At 40.3% G+C, this 24,422-nt stretch overlaps 3 protein-coding genes across 5 annotated transcripts; 1 reads left to right on the top strand and 2 right to left on the bottom strand.

Moving 5' to 3' along the window:
• Positions 1-7,340: 7,340 nt before the first annotated feature.
• On the bottom strand, positions 7,341-11,467 carry LOC106604625 (ADP-ribosylation factor-like protein 9). Of its 2 annotated transcripts, none has more exons than XM_014199447.3 (4): positions 11,076-11,467; positions 8,425-8,593; positions 7,998-8,173; positions 7,341-7,669 (listed from the first exon to the last, which is right to left on the bottom strand). In XM_014199447.3, exons 1-4 carry the CDS (start codon positions 11,289-11,291, stop codon positions 7,490-7,492), a joined length of 741 nt encoding a protein of 246 aa, XP_014054922.1. In that variant the 5' UTR covers positions 11,292-11,467; the 3' UTR covers positions 7,341-7,489. The 2 variants fall into 2 exon arrangements, with proteins under 2 accessions (XP_014054922.1, XP_082831264.1); XM_082975138.1 differs by having other exon boundaries at positions 8,393-8,593; positions 11,076-11,445.
• Positions 11,468-12,899: 1,432 nt separating this feature from the next.
• Positions 12,900-19,698, bottom strand: LOC106604623 (signal recognition particle subunit SRP72). Its single transcript, XM_014199442.3, has 19 exons — positions 19,529-19,698; positions 18,451-18,571; positions 18,185-18,308; positions 17,900-18,043; positions 17,642-17,753; positions 17,480-17,511; positions 17,227-17,351; positions 17,056-17,113; positions 16,793-16,924; positions 16,148-16,276; positions 15,951-16,023; positions 15,661-15,725; positions 15,458-15,553; positions 15,223-15,326; positions 15,002-15,079; positions 14,584-14,721; positions 14,446-14,483; positions 13,483-13,642; positions 12,900-13,303 (listed from the first exon to the last, which is right to left on the bottom strand). Exons 1-19 carry the CDS (start codon positions 19,626-19,628, stop codon positions 13,111-13,113), a joined length of 2,022 nt encoding a protein of 673 aa, XP_014054917.3. The 5' UTR covers positions 19,629-19,698; the 3' UTR covers positions 12,900-13,110.
• Positions 19,675-23,964, top strand: leprotl1 (leptin receptor overlapping transcript like 1). Of its 2 annotated transcripts, NM_001146459.1 has the most exon segments (5): positions 19,874-19,989; positions 20,936-21,011; positions 21,161-21,347; positions 21,700-21,812; positions 23,199-23,964. In NM_001146459.1, coding segments are annotated over 5 exon segments (393 nt in total). In that variant the 5' UTR covers positions 19,874-19,973; the 3' UTR covers positions 23,200-23,964.
• The last annotated feature ends 458 nt before the right edge of the window (positions 23,965-24,422 follow it).

Below are 24,422 nucleotides of genomic sequence, written 5' to 3'. Positions count from 1 at the left end.
ATGATTGAAATGTAGAAACACATGTGGATCCTTTTATCATACCTTTGCTCTCATTTCGAGACGATAACACATTCTTTTGGAACGGGGGCTACTGGATTTTGGAAGTAGCAAAGTAAAGAAAACAACCCCAATGGACAGAAAGGAGACAGTTTGGTTTGGCCGTTTGCTAAAGACAATGTAATGTAATGCTTCGATTTCGTTCAAAAGAGCTCCAAGCACATGTCTCATTGCACATGATTGCAAAACCAGTGGGGGACAAAGAGGGGCCAGTTTTACCATCTCAACCCTGGCGCCAAACAGATTTTAAAAAGCAGAGACCCCTTGAGTCTGTACCCATTTATTTTGCTTTTCGCAGCGGCCATTTTCCCTTGTCCATTGTGCACCAACATGGACCTTGACGGAGAAGCAAGCACATAAAGATGGCAGGTCTCTCAGAAGAATGTAGTCCTTATTATCAGCCCCTTAGGAGCTGATAGAGTTTGAAGGCGTGAGGTCGCTGTAGCCTGCCGGCCTCCCCTTGACACCTGTTGAGAACGCATGTTTCAGAGAGTCCTGTCCAAGGATCTAGAAAACTTCTATGAAAGCATACCCTTTTTTTATGTTGCAGCTTTCTCCAAATGATTGGGAAGAAAAAAAATCTCACATCACAACAATATTGTGGCAATGTTACACATTGGTGTGAAGCATTGTTCTAGGTCTAGAAGCTGAACTGTTTTCCAGCATGCTGTGTGGGTGTCAGTAAAGGCGATGTGCTCACTGGCCAAATGGAGTCTTCTGGACATTTGACTGTCCCTCAACTTGGTTAGCAAGAGCTGGTCCAGCCTAGGAGTGGTCTGGCCAGTTTTGGCAGCACAGGAAATGAATGTCTCCACTTTCTTCAATTAGAAAAGCCCTTTTAGGTTCTAGATAGCAACTTGTTTTTTTTAAGTGTGTGCCTTTCATTCTAGGCACTTACTGTACCTCTCTGTTGCTTTTGAAGTTGAGGTGGTTCCCTTTGGGATTAGCTAGCTGTAGTAGATGTGGAGTGGTCTCAGCAGTTTTCACTCTGGGGTCTATGTGCCAGATAGGGCAGATGTACTCATACCACAAAGTGTGAGGAGGCCTGTGGAACCACAGAGATTCTAATATTCCGTTAATATCACCGTTTAACATTATGAAGCATCAGGAACAAACACAAACACTTTAACATTGCCCTCCACCCTGACCTCAAACATCTCTTTTAAGGCCATGCCCATTGGAGAGTGTGACACAGAATTAAGAAAACAAACAGGCATATTGTTTTTCATATTTTATCTGGTGTGCAGGCTTGAGAATCTTTTCTAGGAGGCTTGAGCCCAAATATGCGCTGTTGCGCTTCAAGAATTATAAAAATACTTATGTGGCTGTCTGTGAATGTCCCAGGGGCCTGAGCTTTGGACAATACCCCCTATTGTCTCACCATCGTTTCCTCACTCCTAGAGCCACAGCTCGCTACTGAAATAACACGTCAAAATATTGGCTTCCTAGTCCAAGAAGGAGGCTAATTTTAGATCTGGGCCAAGCGGCATGCTTGCGTATACTCTAGTATTTAACAACATGGACTGGGCATGTTTTGATCACATTTTCCACTTTACTCCATTTCCTGGGAGCTTCGGGACCTGGTCATTGGTGTTGCCAGGCGGACAATGCGCTCATACTGGGCGGTCTTGGAGGAAGGACGTATTGTCTTCTTGGATGAGCTCATCACCCCCTCTTTCCTGCAGGAAAATATGAGCACTTACTGTCCATGTCTTTGGGCTAAAGGATGTCTCATCATGCCAGAGTGAAAATACATAACCTCCTCTTTCAATGGACAAATGGAAGGGTTAAATGCATCACTAATGATGCAAGTGTTTTAGAGGGGTGAATAGACAGATCTGACTCTGTTGACCTTGAACAACATGTCAATAAAGAGTTTCAGTTTTTAGCGAGATATGGATCATGACACATTGTGAGGGTGACATGCCCACCTCTCTTGCCTACAGGCAGCACCCAGGGAACTAAATTCACTTTTTCCGTAATCTCATTTAGACTTAATGGTTTAGTCATAAACTGCACATTTGAAGAATATCAAATATTTGTCTCCAATTATCTAGTAGGTTTATGTGGTAGTCTGACGACTAACACTAAATTATTCCACTGCTCTGTCGTTCTGGCTACATACTTTAGTCTGAGACTGCCATCATTGAAGTCATATGTTGTGACGAGGGGCACGAGGGGCGTTGTACGAAACAAAGTCATCAGCGATTGGACCAATCACGATTAACCCACGTGTGTTCTGGCTCTGGCCAAACCCATTGGTTTCTGGACCAATCAGATGGCCACAAATGTGTTTGCATTTTATGTAGGCTCGGGGAGGTACTCAGATCTAGACTCATTGCAGAGAAGAAACTAACATCCATGGGTGTAGTGTAGCGTTTGTCCGGAGCAAGGAGTCTGGGTAGCCAGGCAATGTAATGTGGTGCAACTACAACCACTTGGAACACTTGAGAATAGTTTTTTTCTGCAGCACATTAAGACATGAATTCAATGAGCACAGAAACAATGATGACAGCTTGCCTGTGGCCACACTGGCCATTCAATCTCACTTACTGGCAATTGCTGCCTTTTCAAATTCAATAAATGGCTTATTTAACAAGGCAGGGCCTCGTGAAAAGAACTGTGATTGGATTATTGGTCTAATGTTCCTTACACATTTAGCTTGACAGCTGAGAAACAAAAAAGTAAGTAGGTAATCTAATACAGGTTCTGAACCTGACCAACAGATATCTCCTTAATTCGAATGGATGTACTGTATCTGGAGCAGTCACCTCCAATGAGAATGCAGGAAATTGGCAAATAGCCTGAACATCATTTTCAAGTTTTACGTTTTTTTAGTCGTATGTACTGGATACACATGGTATACAACATCCAACAAAATGAATACTTGCAGGTTCCTTCTGGACAATGCAGCAACAATAAAAAATAATCAAAGATAAGAATATGAACATAAAGTAAATTGCTCAGTAGAATAGAATAAACATTTTAGCGTAAGTATAATACAGGAAGGCACAATTTATAGTCCAGAATGTACACTTGTTTTGTGGAAGGGGAGATTGGGGGGCAAGTGTTTAAATTGTGCAGTATTTAGCAATCCTAACAAGAGTCTGGTAGCAGCAGTTGTAATGTGTGGTAGCATGAATCTGTGTGTGTGTGTGTGTGTGTGTGTGTGTGTGTGTGTGTGTGTGTGTGTGTGTGTGTGTGTGTGTGTGTGTGTGTGTGTGTGTGTGTGTGTGTGTGTGTGTGTGTGTGTGTGTGGATGTGTGTATGTCACTTTTCATTTGGGAGGAGTATTTCCTGCACTTGATAGGAGCTCAGAGCCAAATCTACTGTATCTGATGCAAGCTTTTAGAACAGACCAATATTTAGACTTAGCAAACATTTTCACATTTGTGTAGTGGCACAATCAAATGGTAATGTATTGAGCACTTACATACTTTTCTTCTTACAACATTTGGCTCATACTTTTGATGAAGTCATCAATAATGTTCAGCCTGGGTGTAATTAGTATACAATTACCTTAGGTGTTTCTCCCATACTGAGAAGTCACTTTTGTGCTTAGCTAGGTATTGGATTATTTCTGTTGGAACTGCTTCCAGCGCTGAGTAAGACAGGGGCCACGTCGACTCCTGGTTGCCCCGGGTAAGCATTGGATTAGATCAATGAGAAAATAGACTTTCAAGGGGTGAAATTCAATAGGGAAAATAGCTCACAAACATGTTCACTATCAATGTTGATGTAACAAAATAGTATTTGGTTGAACTTTTTTCCACTGATAGTTTTATAAAAATACAATTTACAAGTCTATATCTAATGTCATGAGAATAAAAATACTTGCAAATACTGATACTCAAAAAGTAGCCTACTTACCAAGGTGTTGTGACTCTTGTTTTGGACTCTTTGTGTTGTGCCAGTTCCAGGATCCTACAAGAATGTTTCAGTTCATTATCACCTGTTCCAATTTATCCTCCCAGTACAAAGAAAATCAATAACAACGTAGTAGTTATTGTACCTTGCTTTCAGTTTCATCAGGGAATTCATAAAGAAAATATGTGCACCTTTGATGGACGAGCTCTGGATTCCAAATCCTACAAAAGAGAAAATTGTTCTGAGAATAATATGAAATTGGGTTTATGCCCTTATGATAAAAAATAGGGAAATTCTCCATAACATTTTGGATAACATAATGATCAGCATGCGCATTTGGACAACATGCCCTGTCAAACATACCTGTTTTTCCAGATACCATGTTTGCCTGATGGAAAGGCTTTATAAATGCACCAGGTTGAGTTCACCTGCTGGGTCACAATGGTCTGTGTTGTTGATATGACATTAGGAGTCACATGGCAGGACTGAAGTACAGTTGAAGTCGAAAGTTTACATACACCTTAGCCAAATACATTTAAACTCAGTTTCACAATTCCTGACATTTAATCCGAGTAAACATTCCCTGTTTTAGGTCAGTTAGGATCACCACTTTATTTTAAGAATGTGAAATGTCAGAATAATAGTAGAGAATGATTTATTTCAGCTTTTATTTCTTTCATCACATTCCCGGTGAGTGAGAAGTTTACATACACTGAATTTGAATTTGGTAGCATTGCCTTTAAATTGTTTAACTTGTGTCAAACGTTTTGGGTAGCCTTCCACAAGCTTCCCACAATAAGTTGGGTGAATTTTGGCCCATTCCCCCTGACAGAGCTGGTGTAACTGAGTCAGGTTTGTAGGCCTCCTTGCTCGCACATGCTTTTTCAGTTCTGTCCACAGATTTTCTATAGGATTGAGGTCAGGGCTTTGTGATGGCCACTCCAATACCTTGACTTTGTTGTCCTTAAGCCAATTCGCCACAACTTTGGAAGTATGCTTGGGGTCACTGTCCATTTGGAAGACCCATTTGCGACCTAGCTTTAACTTCCTGACTGATGTTTGGAGATGTTGCTTCAATATATTCACATAATTTTCCTACCTCATGATGCCATCTATTTTGTGAAGTGCACCAGTCCATCCTGTAGCAAAGCACCCTCACAACATGATGCTGCCACCCCCGTGCTTCACGGTTGGGATGGTGTTCTTCGACTTGCAAGCCTCCCCCTTTTTCCTCCAAACATAACGATGGTCATTATGGCCTAACAGTGCTATTTTTGTTTCATCAGACCAGAGGACATTTCTCCAAAAAGAACGATCTTTGTTCTCATGTGCAGTTGCAAACCGTAGTCTGGCTTTTTTATGGCGGTTTTGGAGCAGTGGCTTCTTCCTTGCTGGGCGGCCTTTCAGGTTATGTCGATATAGGACTCGTTTTACTGTGGATATAGATACTTTAGTACCTGTTTCCTCCAGCGCCTTCACGAGGTCCTTTGCTGTTGTTCTGGGATTGATTTGCACTTTTCGCACCAAAGTACGTTCATCTCTAGGAGACGGAATGCGTCTCCTTCCTGAGCGGTATGATGGCTGCGTGGTCCCATGGTGTTTATACTTGCGTACCATTGTTTGTATAGATGAACGTGGTACCTTCAGGCATTTGGAAATTGCTCCCAAGGATGAACCAGACTTGTGGAGCAATTCACAATTCTACATTTCTTTTGGCTGATTTCTTTTGATTTTCCCATGATGTCAAGCAAAGAGGCACTGAGTTTGAAGGTAGGCCTTGAAATACATCCACAGGTACACCTCCAATTGACTCAAATGATGTGAATTAGCCAATCAGAAGCTTCTAAATCTATGATATCATTTTCTGGAATTTTCCAAGCTGTTTAAAGGCACAGTCAACTTAGTGTATGTAAACTTCTGACCCACTGGAATTGTGATACAGTGAATTCTAAGTGAAATAATCTGTCTGTAAACAATTGTTGGAAAAATTACTTGTGTCATGCACAAAGTAGATGTCCTAACCGATTTGCCAAAACTATAGTTTGTTAACAAGAAATTTGTGGAGTGGTTGAAAAACGAGTTTTAATGACTCCAACCTAAGTGTATGTAAACTTCCGACTTCAACTGTACTTGAGTGTGGCGGGTTGAAACCGGAGTGAGTCCATCTTCTTTCTCAAGACTTCTGATAAAGGATGTCAAATTAAAAGTGATATCTGAGGTCAAAGAATGACTATAGTATTTATGGTTAGCTGTATTTTAACTCCAAAAATAAGTTATACATCACCATAAGCCTATATACAAAACTTTGAGCCACACAGACATTTACAACAAGGGTTTTTATTTACATCACCGGGTGTGACAAAACAGAAAAATAGTTTAAAAAAAAATGTTTTTTATGCTTAAATGACAGAAATGGTTTGGAGGTCTGTTATAGTCATGGCATACAAATGAATTGTTCAGTAGTGCACTTCAAACCTGCTTATTACTCAAGATTATACCAGTAGTTTTACTAGTGTTAAACATGAAAACAAGAAGCACTTTTTGTGCTGATATGTAGAGTTATTCCTGTAAAAGCTTCAATTAAGTCCAAGGCAAAACATTGTTAGCCAAATAAACATGCCTAGACACATGAAAAATTGTATTTTGGCATTTTTAAAATGCTTCTAAATAAATATTTGGATAGATTGCTTTGGTTAGACAACCATCAAATTGGTTTTAAGAAAATATAACTATGTAGCAAGTTCCCCTTTAAGACGATATAGTCAATACTTAACTTTTATTATGCAAAATAACAAAAATAATTCTATGTACCTCGAACGAGTCTTCAACATACTACCTAGCAGCACTGACTCTAAACATGTAACCTATATTGTGCTCTACAGTTGTAGATAGCACTAAAAGAAGAATCTTTGATGACCACAAAGCATTATCAATTAAATCCCTATAGGTAAGGATGTTGAGACCATCCTTGAAATATTGTGTCTGAATGTGAAAAACAAGTATATTATCAACTCTGTGCTTTTGTTCATTTGTGCTAATGCAATTAATTAATTAATGTTATTGCCAGTGAATGAGTTTGACCATAAGCACGTTGCCAGCTTTTGGCTTCTCTGGAATCATCATCATTCTACAAATGTGAATGAGGCCTTTCACTATCATGGTGTCTGTCAATAGAGCTTGTAACTAGTGCTATCAAAACAAATGACGGCAAGCCAGAACAGGGGTGAAATTAAAGTAAGATATCCCCTCTCAGCCAGCGGGTCATTCATACAGATGTAGAATCTTAATTTTAGCCAGTTTGCTACAGCAGGAAAATAATCCTGCAGCAACAGGAAATGTGAATAATTATGTGGATTATAATTATACATTTTTATAGAAGTTGATATCTTTTTCATTAGGGCAAATCAAGTCAAACATTTCAAGTGGAAATTACCAACTTTATAAGCCTTTTTAAAACACAAATGCACTACAAGTTTGCATTTCCTGCTCTGCAGGAAAATTCTCAGCAACATAGTAGTGATCAAATTAAGATCCTACATCTGTATCTGATGACTCGATGGCGAGTCTATCTACCATCCTGCACCATTTGAATGATCAGGTCCCGTGCGTCCTGCACAGCAGAGTTCACCTCCGTGTCCCCCTTCCTGACATGGGTGCCAATGAGGAAGAGCTTGCGCTGGTCCCCCACTTCCTCCAGGGACAGGGCTTCATGGAGCGTTGTGATACTGCAGGCCCCTTGGTTATCCTGGAGATGGAGGAATAACCGGAACAAACCCGAGGTAAGACACTGGAGCAGGTGCAATATCTCATAGGGGGAAAAAAAAAAAAGAGGCGAAGAGGAAAGGAAATACCCACAAGACTATTGAGATGCAACCCTTTGCTCTTTCTCAATTGTCTTTCCTTGATTCCTCATGTCCTTTCTCCTCATCTCGTTCTTAAAATGCATTGGAGGAGAAGATCTAGGGTTACGCCCCTTAGCGTTTTCAATGCGTTTTGAGGAGGCCAGGAGAGAGGACGTGATGAATCAAGGAAAGACACTTGAGATGGGAGTCTTATGTCAGTGTCAGTCTCACCTGCTTGTTGGCTAGTACCACTAAGGGAAGGTAAAGGTCGGTTTCTAGCAGCTCGTGGAGATGCTTCTTAGCCAAAGGGAACTGGGCGGCGTCTGAGGAGTCCACCACAAACACCAGCACCATAGCCTTGCACATGTACCTCTTCCAATAGGGCTGCAGGTTCTCTGTACCACCAACTGCAAAATATACCATGTTTTTTTATATAATTTCTTCACCACAAGGTATCATAGAAGTCATTTTTGTATATTTGTGAAACACAAGATAATACTATGAATGCATATTGAGTGATGAACTCATTTGACATTTTTCATATTTAACAGCTTGAATAAAGGACTCCACTAATGAGACCCATTCCTTCTTATCATGGTCATCCAGATAATTAGCAGTTACTGTACTCTCATCATTGTTATGTGCAGGTTGCATTCACTTTCTAGGAACTCGATCTGCAAGTCCTCCCTATTGATGGACACAGCGTTAAAGCCCTGTGTTGGGGTCACGTCCTGCTCCAGACTCCCCGAGGCAAAGCAGTGCAGCAGGCTGGTCTTCCCTGCCCCTTCAAGACCGAGCACCAGGACTTGCTTTCCTGTGGGCTTCACCTAGGAGGACACGTAATAACAAACGAGAGACATCAGATGCAACCATCCAGATGTATAGAGATCACAATGTTGTATCTGTCCCTTTATTGCATCAGTGAGAGCACGGGAAGTGCCATTGAGGCCATCTCCATTTTGAAGTAGTTGATTTTCTTCTTATTCTACTACTTCTATAAGTTGGTAAACAAACTGAAAGGGTGCACACTGCCACCTGGAGTGTGTTGTTTGAACAGGTATAAAGCCAAAGTTAGCGATTTACTGCCACCTGCAGTTATGGAATGTTTGCTCACAAGTATAATTTCGTTATTCCTTCCTTAACCCATAGGAAGTCCCACTAAGTTGACTACTTCAAAACGGTGAAAGTCCTCAATGGCGATGTCCATGCTAAAATGGGCTTTTGGGCACTAGAATCATCTATACATCTCTATGGATGTTAACCCCTAAGCAAAGATGGAGTATATAAAGGCAAAAATGTCACTCATGTGGAAGTATTATCTGCAAGTGCTGATCCAGAATAATGAGTTAATGTTAATTAAAACCATGATACTGGGACATTCTAGAATCTTAACAGGTGCTTGCAAAGTCTACCCACACACTCACACATACTACACTGACACTCTAACACACACACACAGCTGCTACTCTGTTTATTATATATCCTGATTGCCTAGTCACTTTTACCCCTACCTACATCCACATACTGTATTACCTCAACTACCTCGTACCCCTGCACATTGACTCGGTACTGGTACACTTTGTTTATAGCCTCGTTATTGTTTATATTGTGTTACTTTTTCCTTTAGCAAATATTTGTCTTACTTTTTAACTCTGCACTGTTGGGAATGTCATAGGTAAGCATTTCACTGTTGTATTTGGCGCATGTGACCAACCAAATTTGATTTGATTGTGAATAGTGGAATAATTTAGACCTAAACCAATCACGTTTCTTGCTTTATCTTTACTTCAGCCTTTTAAAGCACAGGCCTACAGAAGTCAATGAGACTGAAGGGGGCTGAACTGAACTGTCACATCATGTGGTCAGTACAAGCTGACCCACTGCCTGAGAATAGACTATAGGGCCAGGTTACCACTGTATGATGATACAGTCTGGCAACATTTTTATAATGTCAAGCTGACCAAGCGACAATAGTCGTTTCAGCCAATCCAGTGACTAATCTGTCACAGAAAGGAAGCTATATCGGAGTGAGGACCTTACTTATTTATAAACATTACGACAGACATATGACACTAGTTTCACAATATAAATTGTAAGGTTCTTTCAAATCTAGGGTTAGTGCAATTTCGGGATCATTGGAACGTCACTACCCTAAACCCTGACCTTAAGTCCTATTTTTTATTTTTATTAACAACAAATCAATACAGAAAGTACATGAGGGGAACACAAGTATATATAAATAATATACAAAGGATAATTGGGCTGGGGGAAAGGGGGGTTAGGGGGTACAATATCACATTACACACAGACCTTAAGGGACATATAATTCTAAGTGTAACAGCTTTTTTGTTAGTAATGAATTGTCTTAAAATATAGTTCAATTTCTTTTTGTAAGGTAAGAAAATGTGTTTTGTTTGGAAATGTACATTTGTGATTATGAAATTGGCCCAAAAGAATAATGAAATTACATCAAATTGTTTCAACTTATTTCTATCGTGGGTAAAGAATCCAAGCAGTACATCTCTCCACAATAGTGTAAGATCTTCATAAATGTGTTCAATTATAAATCTACTGTCTTGCCACAGTTTCCTTACATGAATACAATGCCAAAAAAGATGCAACACAGTTTTTGGGTGGTCATTACAAAAGGAGCAATTTGAGTTTGTTTTTCTTAAACTTCTTTCATATAGTGGTTGGCAGGATAATATTTATGAATCATTTTAAAGGAAACTTCCTTAATTTTGTTACCAAGTATGTATGTGTGTGGCAACATCCAAACTTTTTTCCAACAGATATTATCAATAAAACCGTTCCAATATGACATAACATAAGGTATAGGATACAACATCCTGCTGAAACAAGGTTCGTATCGCTCTGTTGTTGAATGGGCCAAAAGAGATACAAATCTTTCCTACTGATGAGTCAACAGGGTCGTTTCTGAGGGTCTCGACACGTTCCTGAATAATAAAGCAACACCTGAGGGAATGGCATCTAAAACAATTGCAAAAATCTTTAGGTCTTACAGGGATCTTGTAAAGTGATAAGAATTCATTATAACTAATTAAAGAGCCCTCTGAACCTTAACTCCTACCCTTACCATAACCCTTAACGTTTCAACTTCAAATGGGCTTATGTCAGAATTTGGACGTCCCAAGAATCCCATTTAGACTTCACAAAAATCGAGACAATTTGGGGTGAGGTTATTTCCACTAGCAACCACAAACATCGGTCAAGTAGACGTGCCTCATAATCCCCGAGGTATCAAAAATAAACATTTTACAAGCACAAGATGAACAAAAAGTAGCCTACCTCTGTTACTACGACTGTTGGTGTTTGGTTTGCGCGTTCTGGTACTTTTTGTGCAGTTTCATTTCTAGTGTCCTTTTCGATTTTCTCTGGTTCTTGCTTTGGCTTCGCCTTCTTTGCCTTTACCCCCGAAGACACAAAAGTCCAGATGACATACCCAACTCCTCCGGTTACTGCGAGAGTAAAACCTACGACCGCAGCTTCTCTGACACCAGGCATGTTAGAAACAATTTTGTGAAATCTTGAATACCTGCTTCACATGTCTTTATACATCGTGATAATGGTTATTATCTAGAAGTTTGCATCCCCGGTTACAACCTGGTTCTAATGTCTTTGGTTATCGTTACAACAAGTGGATTAGTCAAACTACCTCAACGCGATAGGGGATATCCGGCGTTTAGGAGCACACAGGAAGGAAGTACCAGACAAGAAAAGATTATGAAAGCAGGATCTAGAATATATGGAGAAATATATAACACTTAAAAAAAATATATCTAATATTCAACAATTTAGCCAGTTTTGCTACATTACACACGAACTTGCTATCCTGTCCGCATATACAGTCATTGTTTAATTAATCCTCTCATTTCGGCTCATCAATTTGATTGACATGTAGCGAAACCACCTTATGCGCTTACTTTGCGCATAAACATTGTAATGGCTAGATGGGGTACAGCTAATCTCAAATTGACGTCAAAAATTTATTTTGTGTGTGGATTTCAGACAACCCTCACCCTTTTCCTAAATGTAACCTAATTCTCCTAACCTGCTACGAAAAGTAAATTCTGACAAACCGTATACTTTCTAGTCAAAACCATTTAACATGTCTTGGCTGGGGAGTGGGGGAATGTAGCGTCACAATTTCAAATGTAAGACTGAAAAACGACTTCAATGACAGGATGGAAAGGAACAGAAAATGTACAACACCAATTATGCAGAATTGCAGCTGAATTATTTCTGTTTTGCATTTCCATAGTAAATCCACCAGGCGGCGCTTGATATTAAAGAGGGCACACTGCATACAATGCTGATGAGATGTTCCATGACCATAAATCCGGATAACAGACTTTCCAAAGCGAAAGTGAAAGGGGGAAAAAAAAAAAAAAAATACACAAGAAAGCAACATCAGTTTGTCAGTTGTTAAGGAAGCCTATTTATTAAGACAACAATGGGTCACAAATGTTGCCTGAAATAGTTTGCTTCCATCATTGTAAACGGTTCCTAAAACAATGTCCTAATTATGTACTGCTACCCAATAATTAAAAAAGGTAGACTCAGTGAAATGACATTGCCATGAGCAGCACCACAGATAGAGATGAGCGAGATGCAACACTTCGCTCTCACACAGTATCTGTGCACGGGTTCGCTTCACGATGTTACAGCGTGGTAGGTAAGGGACCAAAACAGCAGAGAAGTTGAGAAAAGTGCTTCAACGCTCTTAGTTCTTGCAGAAATTGACCCACTTTGCTGTGCACTTTCTGCATCTACATCATATCCGAGTCTACGTTTAAAAACAGACTTTTTACTTTAGCCGAAAACGATGCAGGGATTTAAAAATAAATATACTTTAACTTTGACATACACAGCTTGCCTCTTAGGTCAAAAACAAGGTCAAGTGATTGAAATTGGGTGGGCAAGTCAAGGAAATTTGTTCACGGTCAAGGAGCCATTTTCAAATACTCAGGCTCAGGGAGAAGAGAAAAAACAAACAGTACATTTTTTTCTGCACAGAAGATATGCATTACAAACTAGCAAGACCCCCCCTTGCCTACAACACAAACAAGGTCTCTTAGTTCACCGACATTTGTTTCTGCATCTGAAAAGAAAACCTAACCGTGAAGAAAGCATTGGGGCCTATTACTAAATGTATTGCAACTTATTCAACAACCAGAAATTGGACACCATTATTTGTTTGGTAAAAAAAAAAAAGAGAAGTTATAACCAACTTAAAAAATGACAAAGCTCATGATTCTGTGAGTTCCGGGCCATGTGGTGGTGGTCACCAATGTGTTGCTCCATATCTGCAACGTTCTCCAGGCTACCAGCCACCCTTGCCTCCCTTTTTCTTCTTCTGAGGGGCCTTCTTGCGGGCCCCTGGCCCTGCAGTGGCAGGCTTCTGCTGTCGCGGAGGGACAACGTTGCTGGCAGCGGGGGCCGAGGTGGAGGCAGAGGCTTGGGCTGACCCTGGCCGGGGGGAGGTGGGGGGACTGTTGGCTGTCTTACTGGCATCCCTGGAAACACAGCAAAATGAAGTGATTACCAGCCAAATGCAACACACTACAGGAAAAAGGGTGCCAACTGAATGAATCTGGAATCAGACAGATGTATTAAATGTTCAACTATTAGATTCATATACCTTTTTAGAACTAATGAAAGTGACAACGATAAGAGACAAGGATGCGTTACTCACAGGTCGGACGCGGCTCCTGACGTGGCCCCCTGCGTGCCTTTACCCACTTGTTCCTTCTTCTTGCCCTTCTTCCTGCCACGGTAGTAGGTGCGCTCTCTCATGGGCAACCATCTCTCCTGGTCAGGGTTCCCCGTGGGGTCGTAGTTCTTGGGCAATTTTCCTAAACAGAGGCGAGAAAATGTGAGATGTTGACTTTATAAACCTCTTAAGGACCCCCCCAATTTACACCTAAAATGACATACCCAAATCTAACTCCCTGTAGCAAGGAATTTTTTTAATGTATTTTACCTTTATTTAACTGGGCATGTCAGTTAAGAACAAATTCTTATTTTCAATGACGGCCTAAGAACAGGATATACATATTCTTGATACCATTTGAAAGGAAACACTTTGAAGTTTGTGGAAATGTGAAATGAATGTAGGAGAATAACACATTAGATCTGGTAAAAGATAATACAAAAATATATATATATATATATATATATATATATATATATATATATATATATATATATATATATATATATATATATATATATTTTTGTACCATCTTTGAAATGCAAGAGAAAAGCCATAATGTAATATTTCAGCCCAGGCACAATTTTGATTTAGGCCACCAGATGGCAGCAGAGCACATGCAACGTTTTAGACTGATCCAATGAGCCATTGCATATACATTCAAAATGTTGTATCAAGACTGCCCAAATGTACCGAATTTGTTTATTAATACATTTCCAAGTTCATAATGGTGCACTCTCCTCAAACAACTGCATGGTATTCTTTCACTGTAATAGCTACTGTAAATTGGACAATGCAGTTCGATTAACAAGAATTTAAAGCTTTCTACCCATATCAGATATGTCTATGTCCTGGGACATTTTTTTGTTACTCACAACCTCATGTTAATCACATTAGCTCAACCGTCCCGCAGGGGGGGGGGTTACTTGCAACATGAGGACATACCCTTCTTTTTCTTCCTCTTCTTTTTAACATCCCCCTGGCTGTGGAGAGATAATATTGATAGTGAAAGCCAATGTATAGAACAGGGAGTACGCAGCTTAATTAACACAGCCTTTAATTAAAAGCATTAGGTCTCCTTACCCTTGTTCTTTGGGTAGGTTGTCTCCCGGTACTTTAGCGGCCTTCTTTCTGACGTAGTTGGCGCCATGAGAGTTCTCCAGCTCATCTACGTCCACGTTAAACGACATGCTTTCAGGGGAAGGGAGGTGCTTGCTGAGGCTGGGACAAAGGACTAAGGACATAATAAAACAAGCTTTCCCATTCACTAAACAGTTCTAGGCACTTTATGATATCCCTGGTAAAATCACCTTGACTGTGAATGAGAACTGGACCAATCAGAGATAGTCATTTAAATACTCAAAGATTTGACATTGCAGTTCTGACAGTTGTGCTATGATAGTGGCAACGGCATGGATTGCTGGATCAATTGCAAGCATTCGTTCCAAATAAAGTTATTACTTGTGTAGTTTCAAATACAGAGAGAGAAAAAAAAGGATACGACTTGGCTTTATCTTGATCGACCAAAGAATAGGCAGAGATGAGTTGTGCCAAAGTGTGGATATCATTGGTGTTTTGCCTGTGTAGTGAGAGAGGGGGTGGGACACACACACACACTAGTTATTACACTGAATTCCACAAGTATAGCAAGAAGGACATACACCAGCATCACCACTGCAGAACAACAGTAGAAACAGAACAATCGTTAAGAGCATCACTCACTTCCACAGTTGTTCCAGGTCACTGATGGCTTCCTTTTTCCGTCCATACTTCAGCTTGAAATTGGCGGCCTCTCGTACGAGTGCCAGGTGAATAGAGGAACCAGGCTGGGATGGAGGAAGACAAAGTGGAATAGTGGACAATGCTGTGTTACTATGGAAACAAATAGTAACACACACACACTCCAGGATGTAAAAAGTTACATTGACTTCTTTATAATGTGCTTGTTGACTAATACCTGTTCAGATTGGTAATGCTGAATAGCTTGGCTGAAGACATCCATTGCGCTGTCGATGTCCTCTTCGTGGTTGTACATCGTTACCAGAGCTGAGATCTGTGAAACAATTTCAATTTGTTAGCAGGAATGTTATGATGTAATGTTTGTTCAGAACATTTGAAATCTATGATTAGATGTAGAATAATAGAAGTGTAACAACTAACCATCCCTTGTTTGTGCTTGAAATCGTCGATCGACCTCAGGATGTCACATGCTTTGGTAACGTGACCTTTGGAGAAGACGCCAATGAAGGTTTATTTATTACGAGGTTACCTTCTACTCGGTCAGGTGCTCAAACACCTGAATTCTGACAGAACAGGAGTCACTTGCTCATCAAATGACATGATAGCACAGCACTAGGTATCAATCAGTAAGTGTACTGTTAAGCACTAATCTAATTTCTGCTTGTTACCCAGCGAGCAAAAAAATTGGGGATATGGAAAGACAACCTTACCTTGAGTCAAATAGAGTTGTGCCATTGTTAATTTGATACCAGATGCACTCTCTGGGTGCTGGTCTGCGAAGCACTTTACAACAGAAACACACACAACTAGCATTATACATACAGGAGGAAGAGCTTTCAATGGCCATTTATGTATTTATACATCAACTACACGTATCTCAAGTTGGGATCTGGTCAACAGGGAGTACCTGAAGCAGCTCTATGGCCTTGGAGTGTTGCTTCTCTCTGCACAGCTGAGCCACCTGGATCAGAACGGGCCGCGGGTGGCCTGGGTTCTGGGACTGGAGGCCTGACGACAGCTTTCTGCACTGGTCCGCCTGTGGGGTGCACGTAACAAATCATCAATGACCGTTGAGATTCCCAGTCTAACCTGTTCACCATTCTCCCTGGCCTGGGACCAAAGGGCTCCTGAACGGCTTCAACCCCAGTTCATTAAACGGCTACCCCGGACGTTCTGCTTTTCACCCCCTACCTACATGTATTTCAATCAATCACCTAACCAAATCTATATGTACATATTACCTCAATCACCCGAACTACCTCGTACCCCAGTACACTGAATCAGTACTCCTTGTATATAGCCAGCCGTGTTAGTTTATTTAGTTACAATTTTCTTTTGAAATATTTGTCAATTTTCATACTTTTTAACTGCTTTGTTGGGAAAGGGCTCGTAAGTAAGCATTTCATGGTAAAGTCTACACTTGTTGTATTCAGCGCATGTGACAAATAACATTTGATTTTACATGAGTATGTAGTGAAATTGTCAATATAAAGCTGTGAATAAAGAATGGAGGATAATTTTAACAATGAGTTAATGTATTCAAATCCGATACCTGGTTAGTGTACATAGCCAACAGGGCTTTGTTGAATTCGATGGCTTGCAGCTGTTTCTTGGCCAGCTTGTACTCGACACCGTCAGCATTTGTCAATTTCACTTTCTTCTTAGAGTCAAACACGTTTTGGTCCTGCAAGAGAAAAAGCATATGAGCAACAGCGTCAGCCCCCAACAATAAGAGAACACAGTCAATAACAGCTTTGCCTGTTTCAATGTTTAGTAGTTCCTAGCAGTACAGGGAAGGTTCATGCGTGTGTCTACCTTGTTTATTGTAATGATGTTGTTAGCAGTCACAGCTAGAAGTCCCACATCCGATGGCCTAGGATTCAACAAAAAAGGATTCCACTACTCTCTCGTCCTGTGCCTGCAATAGCACATACTTTACAATTGAATGTAATGGCTCAATTGATTCCGCTTTGGAGTAACACTCACTTGAGCTTGATGACTTGGTTATAGAGCTGCAGCGCCACTTCTGTCCGACCCTGTAACTGCATAACGTAGGCCATCTGGGAGTGGATGACGGCCAGCTCTGACTCAATGTCCTCCTCAGTTATATCCTGCACAAACCAGACAAGCAAATTACGATTCACAATTTGAAAAAAAATCAAGAAAAAGGCATTTTTATATCTGTACGCTTAGCCATGACATTGTGAACTTATTTATTTCACAGGCATAGAGCACTCACCGAATCCTCGGACAAGGAAACCCGACAAAGCTCTGAAAAAAATGCCGCAAACAAAAATTGTCAACATTAACCATGAAAGGGCTGGACAAAACCTAGCGCACAGCATTACGAATTAAGGCCATGTCTGTAGAATGCAGAATTTTAATTGGCTGTGGTCCTAACCTTCTGCTTCCTGTAGTTTGTTCATAGCCTCCGTGAGTTGGCCTTGACCAATTAGAGTACAGGCAGCATTGTAGCTCAGCTCATATGTAGTCTCTGACAGGCCAAGATCATCCTGCAAAAACAGGGTGGAATTAAATGTATTATTTAGTGTTAAATTGAGACTCATGGAAGATGAAGGATACCAAGGCTTCAATAACCAAGTGTCTCAGAAGATCAGTACGAATAGAAGTCTGTTCTAATTGGGTGCAGAAGACCCACCAGAGAAGCCTTCTCCCATGTGCTCATAGCAGCCACCACGGCTGAGAGGTTTGTCTTCCTCTCCTCTTCGTATTCATCCTGGGAGTTCCTGATCAGGTCCGTGTAGACAGCCTTGCACTCGTCATAGCGCTCCATACGGTACAGCTATGGTGAGAACAAAGGGGAGGTCAGGGATCAGTACATTGGGCCAGTTTACTGTGGCTGGCAGGATCATCCACTGAAGGGTTGACAGGAAAACAGTGCAAACAACATCTAATGTCATTTCTTATTTTCATAAAGTCTTACCACTTGACCATAGAGTTCTTTGAGCTTGTCTGTTTGTTCTGAAACACCTTCAATGGTCTTCAGAGCACTTTCAACTCTGTTCAACCGGTACTCACAGTAGGCCTTTTCAAACACAATGAGGTCACTGAGGAAGCACAAAGAAAGTGTTAAACATTGGCCTAAGGGTACGGCCAGGAGTTTCTCAAACCAGACCAAGTATTTATAGATTTTGCATTGCTACAAGATTATCACTATAGAACATTATGTTCAAGTCACCTTCAACATACCTGCCAAGTATTTTTGAATATGTGTTCATGACATTCAGTGCCTCTTTGAAGCTACCATTTTGCAGCAGGCATACTATTTTACAGTGAAGGGCTGTCACATCTTCCTTGACTTCATGCAAAACTGTGGAAGAAATGAATAATTGAGATTAAAGAGGCAAACTGCAGTTCTAACAGTAACAAAGCATACACCCCACCACTGTTTTAGAGTTTAATGATGGGGCTCGAGAAATGTAACCTGTCAAATTCATAGACAGAGCTACAAATGCAAGGACTGACCATCCAGGAGATCAGAATTATCATTTAAACCATGTTGAGGTTATATACTGTACAACGTTTGTTTACAATTACATTGTTGACAAACATTGGAGTAAAACAAGCTTATATTGTGGCTTCTGATGATGTATGACAGTTGAACTATGAACTAAGCTCATGAGGCATTTATACATTATAGTCAAGAATCACTGAGTGTATATAATTAACCTACAAGTATTTATATTAAAAATAAAAATAAATGTGATGCAGCAATCACAGATTGGCCCTTTGTGTAGTTACATGCAAAAGTATAATTTTCTTTCAGATCAGTCACCACCAACGATAATTAAATCAAATCTCAATTTATGGTGTGCAATAGAGAACTCAATAATGTTCCAATGAAATTGCAAATCTGTGAATCACACTTCCCAGCAGATACAAGGCTGCTAGCTACAGGATAGATAGGGTCAAACAGGGTAGTTGCTAGCTAGCTAAATTGGGACACGTCACTGTGTTTACAACTCAGATGTGACTGACAATTTTGAAATATTATCCATAGAGTAAAAATATGCTATTTCTGTTCTCAATAAAAATCTATACTATGTTCCGATCCTTGGGGGGAAATTGTAATTTAACAAAAACTACCTAACTAGTGACTAGCTTGATTATAGCTGCATATGTATTTTTAGCTAAGAGCTGTAACTTAACGTTAGCTCGCTAGCTAACGTTTAGCCAGCTGGATAGTAATCTATTCAGCCCTCAAACAACACAGAGCATTTATTGAAATTTGACAACTACAAACACGTGAACAAGAGTAAAACCCTACTTTTGTTGACAGCTTTGATGGCCCGAGTAAAATCTCCATTCTGTCCACAACGATTCACTTCTGTCCACAGCGAAGCAACCGTACCTCCTCCACTCGCCATATTTCACTCCATGCAGAATGCCAGCGGAAGCACAATTATGTTTCTTCCGGATGGATAGAATCACAAAAATGGCTAAAGAAAAAAAGTGAAGAACCCGCATGTATTTAAAAAGACTAACATCATAATTAGCAAACATATTTAGATACAGGGTGGGTTTCAGCATACACATTGATTAGTCAGATTATCTATTTTATATGTTCTTCTGACTGATGGGATTTCGCGCATGCGTATTGCTAGATACAGACAGCTCTTGTGGGTGAAATCGAATTCACGGACTGTTTGATGCAGTACTAGTGAGGGTGTATTGTTGTACAGGACTGTGTGACGAGTTTATGTCCTACAGAAATGGCCGGGATTAAAGGTGAGGAATTTGCTGTCTTACTTTTAAATAATACATTAATTGGATTACAACAAATGTGGTCAATCACACATAGCGAGCCAACTAGCTATGCTTTGACATGTTGTGCTGCTACCTAACCACTGCCTGAGTGCTAGCCAGTTAAGCTAACTCCATTAGCTAGCTATCCTCCTTTGCTAGCTAACTACTTTGATGTCGGTTTATTATCTGCTAGCTATGTAACGTTAGCTAAATAACTAGCTAATTATATAACGTCAACTAGCAAGGACGTTAACTAGGCACTGTAGCTAGCTAGCTAATAACATGATTGGTGTTCTAGTTAGTAACGCGTTAGCTAGCTACAGTTAACGTTAGTTAGCTAGATTAGCGCCTGGCTAGTTGTGGTATTGATGATGGGCCATTTAACTAGCTCATGATGCCATTACGAATCGATGAAATACACGTTAGAAACTAGCCTTGTCCTGCCAAACCTAATGTTGTGTTGTCATGGCTAGGCAATTATGACAAGCTAAATTAGCTAACGTTAGACCTCGCTAACAAGTGCGTTGTCTCAATCCTCCTTTATCTAGTTAACCATCTAGCTAGCTAAGTCCATCATGACATGCAGAAGTTTACAAATCAATGTTCTAACTAGTAACTAGTTAAATTAATACACTTTAATACTAGCAGCTAGCAACGTTCTAATTAACATCTATGATAGCTGAAAATACTCTGCATCCCCTCACCCAATCCATCCCAACCAGGCCCTGAATGTGAAATCATCTGATTTGTCACATGATTATTTCCTCCTTGGAGCTACAGCATCAGGGTCATGGTCAGATGATCAATTATGACCGAAGGAATTAGTATTGCATGAACACACACACACACACCCACACACACACACACCACACACACACACACAAACTAAGCAACTGTGTGTGTTTGTTTATTTCCCTCTCCTTTCTAGCTCTGATCAGCCTGTCCTTTGGTGGGGCTATTGGCCTCATGTTCCTGATGCTAGGATGTGCTCTTCCAGTGTATGAGTAAGTATCTCCATCATATTCATGTTTCATGTGTTAATGTCACGTGCACAAGTACTGTAAAATGCCTTTCTTGCAAGCTTTTATAATATGATGCTGCCCACATCAAGTATTTTCCAAGTCATAACTGACGGGAACTTCTCTCTTCATAGTAAATACTGGCCCTTGTTCCTCCTCTTCTTCTACATCCTCGCCCCAATCCCTTACTGCATCTCCCGGAGAATTGTTGAAGACACAGACTCGGCCAGCAACGCCTGCAAAGAGCTGGCTTTATTTCTCACAACGGGCATAGTGGTTTCAGCCTTTGGCCTGCCCATAATCTTCGCAAGAGCTGATGTTGTAAGTATACATCTTGGTGATTTTACTTGTGTAGGCTAAGGGGTGTTCGACAACACTTTGCTCTCATACCTGTGCTGTAACAACATTGCATTAGCTTTGTTGTTACAAGTAATTGCTTTCTAATTGCATACATTTTTGGTGTTACACAAATGGAATAAGGACCATTCCTTATAGGACTGTTGGGCTACGTGTTATAGTCTACCATTTGTGTAATAACAAGAAATGCTCAAATCTGTTACTAAACAACACTTAGAAAAGGGCTGTGTTTTGCTCAGTCCAAACAGATTGAAAGTATGCAATGCAGAATTTTGTAACATATGTTGACTGAATTATTTATGTTTGTTGTTTACAGATTGCCTGGGGAGCATGTGCGCTTGTGTTAACAGGCAATGTAGTCATCTTCGCAACCATTCTGGGATTCTTTTTGGTCTTCGGCACAAACGACGACTTTAGTTGGCAGCAGTGGTAAAATTGGGGTGTGGGGGGGGGCTAAGTCAGAATTGTTTATTACTAGCATTGTTATTATTATTGTTATGATTGCAATTATTGTTTGTTGTTATTTATATGACTGCCGTCCATAGACACACGAAACCAGTGCAATAATCTGTTTTAACTGTCATGCGGAATGTCAGACTGACCTCAGGTGGATGTGCTGACTTTTATTTAGACTTTTAGTTTTTGCTCCATGTTTGTGAGTCTTCTCCCTTCATGTACTGTACAGGCTTATTTTTTGGAGTGTTGCGATAAAATATTGTTGAGATCATAAATGCCCATCTAATCTGTGCAAATGCAAAAATGTCCACCTGGATTGACCTATGGAAGGGGTCTTTGGCTATCGGTTTTGGATTTTTTTTCATTGTCTGAGGTTGGAAGCTTTTTTCCTGTGACAAAGATATCTTACTGATAAAAGATATGTAACTTTGGGAGTGAGGGTGTACAGTAGCGTGCTGGTCAGTTTCGAGAGGATAGTCTCCCCCTCCAAGTGCTGACATGAAGCTGAAGCACTGGATATTTTGCATGGAGTAAAGGTTGTTTTGGAAGAGCACATTGAAAGCTGAACGCCTGTGAGTTTCTCTCAGCTTGAAACCATTCAATATGAAGGTAGATACAGCATATAATGCATTATCCAATGCACTGTCCCCCATTGCAGTGATCAAATTCTAATGACTCGGCTATTCACCGACATTAATTTGATACAGGCCTCTTGTGTTTGGTTGTTTAGCGTAGCATAGCATATTCTGCCCCTTTTGAATATTGTCTAGAAGTCATTGTAACCCTGTGTCATCTTTTCTCTTTAGAATAGAGTCATCAAAAACCTTGGTCAGACAGCCCAGGATTAAGGCTAGCCGGCGTGAAATGTGGCCAACTTAAGATCTAGGCTACTTATAACCCGGGTCACCAATACCGCTAGCCCTACATTTACCAGGTATCCAAGAGACCAATTGGTTTCTATACCAGTAATTGGAAACCAAGGCTGCACTGTAGTTATATTTCACAGATAAATGTGGATGAACCCTAGTTTTTACCAAGGCATATCATGTTTTGTTCTATATTTAGTACATCTGCACTAAGATGTTCTCCCGTCCTCTCCCTGAAGGAAATTAATTTGAATTAATGTGGTCCTTGTATACTTGCATTGGGTGTGCTGATACCATACATTCACTCAGTGTAGTTTGCCATTAGTTAAAGGTCTCAGAGGACTGTGTCCTGAGCTTTGAAGTTTGCTGTTACATTTAACTGAACTAGTTGTAGCTAATCAAGGTATTAAGCATCTGTCACCCCGTGTGCAGTGGCCTGTTTAGCTGGGTGGAAAGGTTGCGTGTTTAAGATCTCTTTGTTTTTATTTTGCAGATGGAGCAGTTGTCTTTGAAAAGTGGTCTCTGGAAGAGGCAAAAAAAAAAAGACTGAAATCCATCTAAAAATATTCCAGAAGTAATCGGAAGCACTGATTCATCTGGTATCTCTTTCTGTCTCACTCAGATTGTGAGTAAGTTTGTCAACTTCTTATTTCCAGTCTTCCAGAGACCACAACCTCCATGAAGATAGTGATCATAATGAAAACCCTTTTGCACCTTTTTTGAGTTTAGCTGAACTTTTTAAATAATCATTGTTACCTTGATTATCAAAGGTAATGTTACAACAAATGGCTTTTGGTGTTTTTGTTATCCTTTTATGTAAGTAAAGTTTAAACTTTCCATACATCAAAACAAATGTTAAAATATACATTTGTGCCTACAGCAATGCACTGATGGCATATCTACAGTTTTTGGACATCCAGGGTAGGCTATTCATAGTATTTTGAACCACAATTTAAGTATTATAGACTGAGTATTGCTTAGTGAAAGTTTGAGAAATGTACAAAGAATTTCAATATAATTCTATCAAACAAATGAACACACACAAACTGCATAATCAGGTCATTCTAGTCATGGGATGGGTTTGTCACTGATCTCTTTTGTGAAAGATATGTTGTTTCACAGACCTGGAAGTATATTTTATTTATTGGTATTAGAGGACGCTTTGTGTAGATGTCCAATTGCCACTTTCTATCTACAACTGTTGTGTTCGGAGGCAGAGGTCAGCATGGGGGTTTTCTTTTCTAAATAAAAGCCTTTTTTGAACATCCTCTCATTGAATGAATTATGCATAAAATTCCTACAATATCAACACTTCCTAGTTGCATTTGGGATGAGACTTTTGAAGAGACTCATTTATTTATGGGTTCTAACTTGACTACGAAACCTTCAGATCTCGCAACAGGATCAAACCATTGATTCTATCCAGTTGCTTTGACACGTTCTGCACTGGTGTGTATAAGGTAGAGAATGACATGTTCATTAACCGTCACACATGGAAGCTGGTAGTCAAGCACGAACAGGAGGAATAGCTGTGTTTTGTCTCCCCCACCTGGCAAGGAACTGACGTGAAACAAGGCCGTGCATAAGCTGAGACTTCTTTATTAAAGGCCCCAGACTCCGTGCAGTGATGTCCCCATTGTGCTCATATTAGCATCAGAACTGTAAATGGATCAATGGTTGTTCAGATGGGTGAAACCTCCCAGCCCACAACCCCCCC

This window comes from Salmo salar, chromosome 05, assembly GCF_965601325.2.
Source record: "Salmo salar chromosome 05, fSalSal1, whole genome shotgun sequence".
Taxonomy (NCBI): domain Eukaryota; kingdom Metazoa; phylum Chordata; class Actinopteri; order Salmoniformes; family Salmonidae; genus Salmo; species Salmo salar.
This window is presented reverse-complemented; position numbering and strand designations above follow the sequence as displayed.

Coding starts and splice junctions, on each gene's coding strand:
- LOC106604625 (XM_014199447.3), bottom strand. CDS start 11,291: ATGCCTGGTGTCAGAGAAGCTGCGGTCGTAGGTTTTACTCTCGCAGTA. Junction 8,594..11,075: donor CAACAGTCGTAGTAACAGAG/GTAGGCTACTTT, acceptor GTGTCCTCCTAG/GTGAAGCCCACAGGAAAGCA. Junction 8,174..8,424: donor GCAGATCGAGTTCCTAGAAA/GTGAATGCAACC, acceptor TATATTTTGCAG/TTGGTGGTACAGAGAACCTG.
- LOC106604623 (XM_014199442.3), bottom strand. CDS start 19,628: ATGGCGAGTGGAGGAGGTACGGTTGCTTCGCTGTGGACAGAAGTGAAT. Junction 17,512..17,641: donor CAAACTACAGGAAGCAGAAG/GTTAGGACCACA, acceptor CATTTTTTTCAG/AGCTTTGTCGGGTTTCCTTG. Junction 13,304..13,482: donor TCAGGAGCCGCGTCCGACCT/GTGAGTAACGCA, acceptor CTGTGTTTCCAG/GGATGCCAGTAAGACAGCCA.
- leprotl1 (XM_014199416.3), top strand. Junction 21,012..21,160: donor TGTGCTCTTCCAGTGTATGA/GTAAGTATCTCC, acceptor CTCTCTTCATAG/TAAATACTGGCCCTTGTTCC. Junction 21,348..21,699: donor TCTTCGCAAGAGCTGATGTT/GTAAGTATACAT, acceptor TGTTGTTTACAG/ATTGCCTGGGGAGCATGTGC.